The 10000-nt window shown below is 35.9% G+C and overlaps 2 protein-coding genes across 3 annotated transcripts in view; one reads left to right on the forward strand and one right to left on the reverse strand.

Annotated features, from left to right (window-relative positions):
* The window catches only part of LOC122242531 (glucose-fructose oxidoreductase domain-containing protein 1), a 13653-nt gene extending 6968 nt beyond the window's left edge, over positions 1–6685 (forward strand). The window contains exons 3-5 of one of the 2 annotated variants that reach the window (XM_086546747.1): positions 669–806; positions 1328–2128; positions 6574–6685. In XM_086546747.1, the coding sequence (XP_086402873.1) occupies positions 669–806; positions 1328–2128; positions 6574–6594 (960 nt within the window). In that variant the 3' untranslated portion in view covers positions 6595–6685. Of the gene's footprint in view, positions 1–668; positions 807–1327; positions 5474–6573 lie in introns of those variants that run through there. The other variant, XM_042999826.2, reaches the window with a different exon arrangement.
* The window catches only part of LOC122248825 (trypsin-1-like), a 17687-nt gene continuing 14168 nt past the window's right edge, over positions 6482–10000 (reverse strand). The window contains exon 6 of the mRNA XM_086546746.1: positions 6482–10000. This exon is cut by the window's right edge and continues 664 nt beyond it. The gene's annotated coding sequence lies outside the window, so the exon portion shown is untranslated.

Here is a 10000-nt window from a genome sequence, read left to right on the forward strand (position 1 = left end):
ATTGAGTGCCATGGTAAAGGCAGCCAGATTGGCACAGGGACATATTTGTAGACACTGGACTTGGTCTGGGTTGTCTTCCTCTTCTCACACTGCCTGCATATCTTACATCCTCAGTGATTTAGAGCAGAATGTTTCATCTTGCTGCGTGGCATCTTTCTCTGAATATAGTGCATACTAGGGACAGTGAATGGATGCCATTTGTTCCTGCTGGTGCTAAGAGAGAAGGGCATTATAGATGTTTGTGATTCTAGACTAAACTATTTTACTGAATATTTTTGTAATCATAGTAACTAGAATTGCAGTGGTCATCACCAGTCCCTAAATAAAAGTATTACTCATAGTACAATAGAGAAACACAGTGATCAGAGTGACTGGAAAGAACATAATGAGCTAATATGTCAGATGGAACACATAGCCTCTTAATATAGTAGAACACAAACACTGACTAACTAACTATCAAAAAAGAATAACATCATAATGAGTGGAAGTGAGAAACGACTAGAAATGTCATATAATAGAATATTTGAAATGAAACCTGTCTGATGTGCCGAGCAAGTGCCCCCCGTCTTGTGTTCAGAACAGAAAAATAGGTGCCCTGTGTGCATTGGATTAAGTACAGATTTTCATAGCCATTATTGGTATTAATAATGTGACGATACCCCAAACAGGTCGATGATGTTCTTCTCAGAAAGGATGTGGACCTCGTATTCATCATCTGCCAGCCAGACCTGCATGCACAGATAGCAGTCAAGGCCCTGGGAATCGGCAAACATGTCCTGTGTGATCGGCCAGCTGGTCTCTGTCAGGTATAGGGTGTTATGGATCAGAAGAAGGAATTGCCAGTAGTTAGCACTGAATTGGTTGTAGATGTAAGAGTCTTGTTAGCAAGTCAAGTGATTGTTATGCATGTATGAAATTAATCTTTTGTTTAATTCTGTTGATTACTAATTGAAGGAGATTGATATTTGTCCAGTATTTTCCCCGCATCCCCCCAAAATAGGTGGTGTTTTTTGAGATCTTGCACAAGATTTGATGCCTGATCTATAGGTATATATATCCTATTTACAAGATCCAAATCCTTTCCTTTTTTTGTCTTCATAAGAGTTGTGTCATTTCTTTTAGTCATCTCAAAATCACTTCAATAAGATTTAAATTATTTTTATATTAGGAGTTTCTATTGTAATACAGTACTTGTTGTGTCTTCTCTCCTCTATATGCATTGTTGTGATGTCAAAGTTAACAATGTTTTAATTCACGTAAAATGTTACTCTTATAAACTAAACAAATCTTTTAATACCACATAAATTATTATGCAATCTGTCCACAGCTTGAGGTACTGAAGATGGTGCACGCGGCGCAGTACTATCCCTCGCTGATCTCAGTGATTTCGCATGGCCTGCGCTTCCTTCCGGCCTTCGTGCACATGAAGCGACAGATTGAGGCAGGCTACGTTGGGGCAGTAAATGTCTGCGACGTGAGAGTGCACTGTGGAAGCATGATCGGCAATCAGTTTGACTGGATGTGCAGCCACTTGATGGGAGGGGGTATCCTGACCATGGTGGGCAGCCACATCATTGACGTGATCTCCTTCGTGACAAGCCAGCGCGCCACTCGTGTCCACGGCATGATGCGCACCTTCACTAAGAGCACAGAGAAGATCAATGGCATCCGTTGGATTGACAGCGACGATTTCTGCAGTTTCCAGATGATCCTGGATGAGGGGTCATGTGTGACGGCCACGCTGAACAGCCACATGGCAGGGGGCTTTGTACAGGAAGTGGTGGTATGTGGCAGCAGAGGCAGGCTGGCCGTACGCGGGGCCAATCTTTACGGCCAGAGCCACACCTCGGAGAAGGAGGAGGAGCTGCTGCACGAGGGGGCTGACGACGTGGCGCACCTCACCAACAAGAACAATAGTGCCAGGATAAACTCTCTGCTGCCTCAACCATACCTGCAGGGCTTGTTCCGGCTGGCAGGCGCACTTAAGGAGGCCTTCGCCACAGGGGATGGGGAGCATGGCTGGCTCAAGGAGCCTGTCTCGACCGCAGCCACCTTCGAGGATGGCCAGTATGTCCAGGCGGTCATCGATGCCATCAAGCTTTCTTCAGCCAGCCGGCAGTGGGAGCAGGTAACTGTAGCCAATGATGAGAGCGAACTGAACCCTTTAATGACCAGGCTTAATCTCCCTAACATTAATATGAGCTCTCTGGACGCACTGTCACAGGCTCCAACTAACAGGATCACTCCACAGCGTAAGGTCACTAGCTCTGAGTCGCACCTTCCTTGGAGCTTTGCCACAAAACACTAAAAAAAAGAGAGAGAGAGAATTCTTGAACTGTATTTGCTTTTTTACGGTGATTTGCACTTCCGGATACAGTGGGTAGAAGTTGCTGTATGTTTTTTTGTTTTTTTTAACATTTCTTTTCTTTTGTTCTTTTTTTTTTTTTCTTTTATGATATATCCTCATGAGCATAGCTATATTGTATATGGTAATGCATTATGCTAGATGTACATATTTATGTATCTTTATCTGCTATGAAATCCTCTTAGATGTAGCATGTGTTGACAGGACAGTTATATTAATTCACAGGGAATCATTAATTATGGTGTATGGCTAAAGTAAAGCAAGAGCTTTTGTGCTTCTAATCCTCTGTGAGGACGTTCCCAGAATCTTGTGCTAAGTGATTGATGCTAGACACAGCTTGCAGTGAAAGTCTTGTTGAACCACTTTCAGAAACATTAAAAAAACTCATAATAAGTAATTTATTAGTTAATGTGAATGTGGTCTTTTTGTATATTACTTTTATGAATAACCTTTTTTTTCCTTATGGGTTAATATTAGTAGAACTATCTCAAAATTTCTTGTACAGCTTGCCAAACAAAATAGTCTAATCAACAATTTTATAATGACATTAGATGCTACAAGTAATGTTTGTGTTCTATTAAGAATTATAATTCAAGTATGATTCTAAAACATTGTGCTTGCATGTGATCAATTTGTTTTGACCGTGGCTGTATTATTTCCATTTATTTTTCACACAGTAATGTCCAGAAAGAAAGCAAAAAGAAACGAAGCACAACCCCTTTGTGGCTTCTTTTCGCTGTGTCCTATAATGCTGTTGTTTCTCTCCGAAGTAACTTAGGTAGTTGCTTTCCTCTTTCACGCCTGTTCTGTCAACAGGAACCTGTATCTTTAGTTGAGACCAAAGTATTTTATGTGATGTTCTTCAGTCTACTATAGGCCTTTGTAACAGATGCTTTATACTCTGAGCTTTAGTGTTGTAAATAACCAGAACTAAAATGATGTTGGTTTCATCATTATTTTTTCCTCGGCTTCTCAAAGGGTAGGATAACTTGGGACTATCCAGTGCTGTAGTATGGTCCTCAGAGGAAAAAAAGCATGTCTAATGCATGTGGGAATAATATTATCAGCTGGATATTTTTGCTTAAGAAAGGCAGGAATTGGAACAGAGTAACCCAACAAAAAAGCACTTACAATTTCATCTTTTTTTTTTTCTTTGACGATCATGAAAGTTTTGTTGTTGTTAAGAAGTGTTTGTACACTTCTTTTCTTTCTTTTTTTTTCTTGTTTTTGCATTGTTATCTGTTGAGAAGTTTAAATATCCAATCTTTCAGCAGGAATCTCCTTATTTGTGATGGTAGGTTTGCTGCCAAACACACACAAATCCCCTTTGTCGTTTTAGCCTGTGGCATATTGTCATTGCTGTCCATTCTACAGTTAAATCTTGGTGTTGTATAGAACTTTCATAACGTGTTCACTGTAACTTCAAGCACGAATGGTGTAACTTCAGCGATGTGTTACAGACTCTGTCCATGTAGAGTAGGGCTTTGCTTATGTGTTCTTCAGATGTTCTTCCATGTTCTATCAAGGGTTAAGGGCATTTGTTCTATGGGTTATAGTAATAGGTTTGAGTTCTCACCCTAACTTATAAGATGACTTCATTTGCCTCCAGGTGGAGCTGTCTGGTTTGTACATATTTTTGCTTGTTACTGCTTTTGTAGTAGTACTAACAAACAAAAATTGCCAGGAATATACCTGTAAAATGTTTGATGCTGAAAAGAGAAGAAAATAAGAATCAAACTATATTTTTTGACATGTGCATTAAAGCATTTGAATTCCATAGCGATTAAGATGAATGTTAATGTATGTATGAAAGAAAAAAAAAATGTAATGTATTATTTACTTCTCATTTATCTGTTAAGTTCAGAATATACCAATTTTCATGTGCATTAAGACAAAAGATCTCTGATGCCGGTGTATGTGTCTGGTATTGCATTATTCTTAACTAAGGATGTATACCACGGTGATATGATACCATGGTTCATTTGACAGTATTATTGGTATCACATCTCTCTTCATTATTATTGTTGGTATGAACTAATGAATTTGCTTATTTTAGAGACTCCTGACCATTGGGGCTATTGTATGGTATGTGTTTTTACGGCTGTAGTGGTCTATGGTAATGCCTAGTGTTAAGTTTTTAAACTCTTCATCATATTAAGTAGGTGCTATATTGCATAGCTTATTAAATCTTAGAATGTCTATCAGTTGAGCTTTAATATTGTTGCATTTCAATTTGTCTCCCAGTGATTCATAAGAAGCCAAAGAGTATACATACACGAGAAATAATTGTAATGTTGTTGTTTTTTTAAATGGCTCAGATAATGTTCAGAACTGCATGAACTAAATTTATTGTCATTATAGTAAGATGGTCCCTCAACCTTTTTGCATTTTTTACTTGTCTTGTAAGCATTATGATATATACCTATAATTTTAAATGCATAGAAATATCTGAAGATGACTTTTGATCATTTAATTTGAATGTCAGTAATAAGTTAGGTAAACAAAGTCTAAATATTAATATATGCATTGACTGCAAAACAATATTTTATAGATATCATATTTTAAAGGTGCACCGTATCTTTATTAACCAGTGAGAAGAAATTAGGTCACAAAAGGTCATCAAAGAATCGAAATGACCCCCCCAAAAAAAAAAAAAAAGTACTAATTTTAATGATAATAATAGTTATTCAATAGTTATTTATTTACTCACATTATGTGATTATGTGACCCCCCACCCTGTTTAAAGCCAATTACTGCAATAGAAGGTCATAGCTTACAGATTACAGATTTTGAGGCTCTGCACAGAAGTATAAATCTGCATAGATGGTTTCAGTATATTTATTCTGATCTTTTTGAATTATTTTATTCTCAGTGATATTTTTAAATGGTTGTATTGTCTTTTTATTTTTATTCTGAATCATGAATTTTACACACACACACACACACACACACACACACACACACACACACACACACACACACACACACACACACACACACACACACACACACACACACACACACACACACACACACACACACACACACACACACACACACACACACACACACACACACACACACACACACACACACACACATACACACAATATATATATATATATATATATATATATATATATATATATATATATATATATATATACATACATACATATATACATATATACATATATATACATATCATAAACATATACATACACATACACATACACATACACATACACATACACATATACATATACATATACATATACATATACATATACATATACATATACATATACATATACATATACATATACATATACATATACATAAACATAAACATAAACATACACATACACATACACATACACATACACATACACATACACATACACATACACATACACATACACATACACACACGTATACACACACGTATACACACACGTATACACACACGTATACACACACGTATACACACACGTATACACACACGTATACACACACGTATACATACACGTATACATACACGTATACATACACATACTCATACACATACACATAACACACACATACACACACACACATATATATATACCTAAAAACATATATGTGTCTGCGTGTGTACATGTGCGTGTGCGTATGTGTTTGCATGTATTTGTGTTTGTTTGTGTACTTATATTTATTTTATTTATATATATATATATATAGATATATATATCTATATCTATATATATATATATATATCTATATCTATATATATATATATATATATATATATATATATATATATATATATATATATATATTTATATATATATATATATATATATTTATATATATATATATGTATATATGAATTTCTTTTTGTTTAAACACATGTATACCCATTTTAAAATCACCATTATTATTGGGTTTATACTCTGTGCAGAGTATCACTTGGGAGCTTACTCTTTGCATGTTGTATTCAAAGGTACTTTGTAATTATTTCACACTAATGGAAGGGAATAATAATTTCATGAATCATAAATACATGTAATACAATATATTTTAAGTGCTATCAAGGATATGTCCCGTTGTCACTTGTCACTTCAGGAAAGTCCGCCATTTTCTTTTTTTTCTCTCTCCATAATCTTGATTGTTTTCTGACGTCAGACCACTGGTGTCCTTCATTATTTACTATTTTTTTCTTATTTCAGATTATCATTGAGAAAATCTAGAAACAAGGAAGCGTAAGCCAAGTGTTATTGTCTCTTGAAATTTGATTTCCTCAAAACTTTATTTTTATACAATTAGACAATTATAAGTCAAGATGTGGTTTTACTGTCCTCTTTGAATGTTGGCTTCTAGTTGTAATGCTATTGAAAGAGTACAATTCTATGGGGAACCGAGGCTAAGGATGGATGGGGACTGAGGCTAAGGATGGGAACTGAGGCTAAGGATGGAGACTGAGGCTAAGGATGGGAACTGAGGCTAAGGATGGGAACTGAGGCTAAGGATGGAGACTGAGGCTAAGGATGGGAACTGAGGCTAAGGATGGATGGGGACCGAGACAAAGGATGGGGACTGAGTCTAACATGGGTACTGAGGCTAAGGATGGATGGGGACTGAAGCTAAGGACAAATGGAGACTCAGGCTAAGGATAGATGGGGACCAAGGCTAAGGATGAATGGGGATTGAGACTGATGGGGTTTGCAGATTCCTCCTCCATCTCCTCTTTGTTTCCTCTTACTTTTCTTCTTGCTACTCATTTTCTATGCCTTTTACTTTTTTTATCTTTCAGGATTTTTTTTTACTCTTTAATTCTTCATATATCTTTGTTCCCACTTCTTCCTTATCACATTTTATTTATATCTTATTTATATTACTACTACTTTTTTCCTCCCCTCCCCTTCCCTCTTCCTTCTTCTAAAGTGAAATAAACTTTGATACAATGAGAAAAGATCAAATTACATGTGTTAATGGATTTCAGTCCCTGTAGAACTGTCTGAATCCATTTATTTCTTGGCCTCATATTGCAAAAAAATTTGCCTGTGTGGGACCTTTAACCTGACCTATCTTATCCTGTTGTGCAGATGGGGTCAGTCGTCAGCATCCGAGTCTAGTTTTTAAAAGGCATCTTTTATAAGCACTGTGAACATTGAATCCAGATTGATGTTTTATCCAGATCTCTTAATTGCTTATGCCATGGCTGTGTACGAGATCGACTTTTAATAACCTTCTAAGTCAGTTTTAAGGTGATGTTCAAAGCTTGATTCTGCACATGCACAGAAGGTATTGGTCAATCCCAGTAATCATGTATGTTACACAATGGAAACCTCTACCAACTGCATGAGTGCATAGAGGCATGTTGCTATTAGCAATTATGCTCATCAATGTGGCCACAGGTTCAGATATTTCCTCAATGATGTATTATGGAAATCCATCAGTATATATATTTATACATATTATATATATATATATATATATATATATATATATATATATATATATATATATATATATATATATATATATATATATGTAAACAAATTATATATATATGTAAAAAACAGATATATATCTCCCAATTATAAAAGGAAAAGTGATAAGAAAATCCCACAGAGATTCTTCCGAGGTAAACGAATTATATATATATGTAAAAAACAGATATATATCTCCCAATTATAAAAGGAAAAACGATAAGAAAATCCCACAGATTCTCCCGAGGTTTCCATGCACAGAGACAAGGTTGGGTAAACAGTCTCATTTTGGGGAAAGAAAATGCTCTCTGCGATCACTTCCGCGGATGTAAAGTGTTGTGATTTATTTACTTGCATTTCATTTATCATTTAATAGATTTAATTCGTTGGCTTATTTACCTGCATTTCATCATTATTTAATAGATTTAATTTGTTGGCTTATTAACTTACATTTCATTATCATTTAATAGATTTAATTCTTTGTCAGCAACCCAAGTGAAAAAGTAGACGTCTCTTCACGATAACAAAATAAGAGAATACGAGTTATTCAAGTACATTATGCAAGGAAGCTAAGATATTTTAAAATCATATGCGTGTGGAATAAATGTGTAATGTATGATAGAACTAGCAAAACTAAATTTTCAATCAAATGGTAATAACAAATTGACTGAAGTTGAAGAAGAAAACTCGAGGTAGTCAAAAAAAGAAATTGTCAACTTGAAGAGGTCTTTCATATTTAAAACTATCTCTTCACGCAATTACATTATTTTTTTTCCGTAAATGTTTCACTTACCACCATTAATGGGTCATGTAACAGAAGTCTGACAACATTTTACACACAAACATAAGCTCTTTCATGCAAAGCAACAAAGGTCACTGACGTCACAGATACACGCACGTCTGGAAGCGGATCTTTCTCACTTCGGTACAGGAACGGTGGATTAAAAAAAACAAAATGATAATAATACGGTATTAATATAAATGGCGCGTTCAGAAGACGGCCTTAGTCAGTCATCGAAATCAAGTGAATCACCGGACTGTAGCTAATATATATAGTTTCATTCAATTAATTAATGATTACCTTTAGCACAAAAATGTAACCACGTTATGCCATGTTGCAATTCCTACACAGTGAAGTTTATATGTAATATGAGGCCAAGAACTAACTGAATCAGACAATAGGCGCACACGAACCAACCACCCCTTTTCTTAAACTGAAGCCAGGGTTCTGCTATCTAGCCTTATAGAACTCTAGACCCAGACTAATTTGAGGAATTATCACTTTTGGCCAGGTCTTAGTGCATTGTCTAGTGAATCTTGAGAGACAGACTCGGATGTTCTATACCCAGATCAGAACTTTGTTTATATTTTCACGCACTGTTATGGCAAAATGGGTCTTTGATCGTTTTAGATAGTTGAATATTAGTGATACTGTAAGATGACTGAAAATGTTTTGAAGCTTGTCTAGATGCGCCTAGCACAGAGCGGGGGGGGGGGGGTGATTGCATTGCATCCATTACGAGATTGAGGGACCTAGACTGAAGATCGTTTATAACTCGTTAACGGCTAATTAGCTGCAGAAAATTCTGCTCTTCCGTCTCCTCGTTCCCCCACCTTCTCCTCTTCCTGCTCTTCCTCTTCCCTCGTTTCCCTCTCTTTCTCCTTCCCTCTTCCATCGCCCTTCTTCTCCCTCTCCCTCTCCTTCTTTCTCTTTCTCGTTTTCCTTCTCCTCCTCCCTTTTTCTCTTTCTCTTTCCTTTTTTCCTCCTCCTCCTCCTCCTCCTCCTCCTTTTAATTTATGAAAGCAGATAATGAAATGACACAGTGATCATACATTTTATTTCTAAAAAAATTGTCTTATCAAACAATACATAAGTAAATAAACATGAATAAATGTTGATTTTGAAAGACACGTCCTACCAACAAAAACAAAGATAAAACTCCATTAAAAACACAAGAGAACACATAGACATTTCCAACTTGTGACCCAGTCATCATAAACATGGTACAAAAACAGATAAATCTCTGATGTTTTAACACTGCACAGGAAAACAATAACACATGCTTTGAAATATATAATTATAAAATCAGATTCTAAAAACATCTGTTCAGTCAAAATTACAAAGAGACTAGTTCAATCTGCTTTTTCATTTATGTAATTCAAA

This window comes from Penaeus japonicus, unplaced genomic scaffold (assembly GCF_977035675.1).
Source record: "Penaeus japonicus unplaced genomic scaffold, GWHDUDI00000001_assembly GWHDUDI00000018, whole genome shotgun sequence".
In the NCBI taxonomy this organism is placed as follows: Eukaryota; Metazoa; Arthropoda; class Malacostraca; order Decapoda; family Penaeidae; genus Penaeus; species Penaeus japonicus.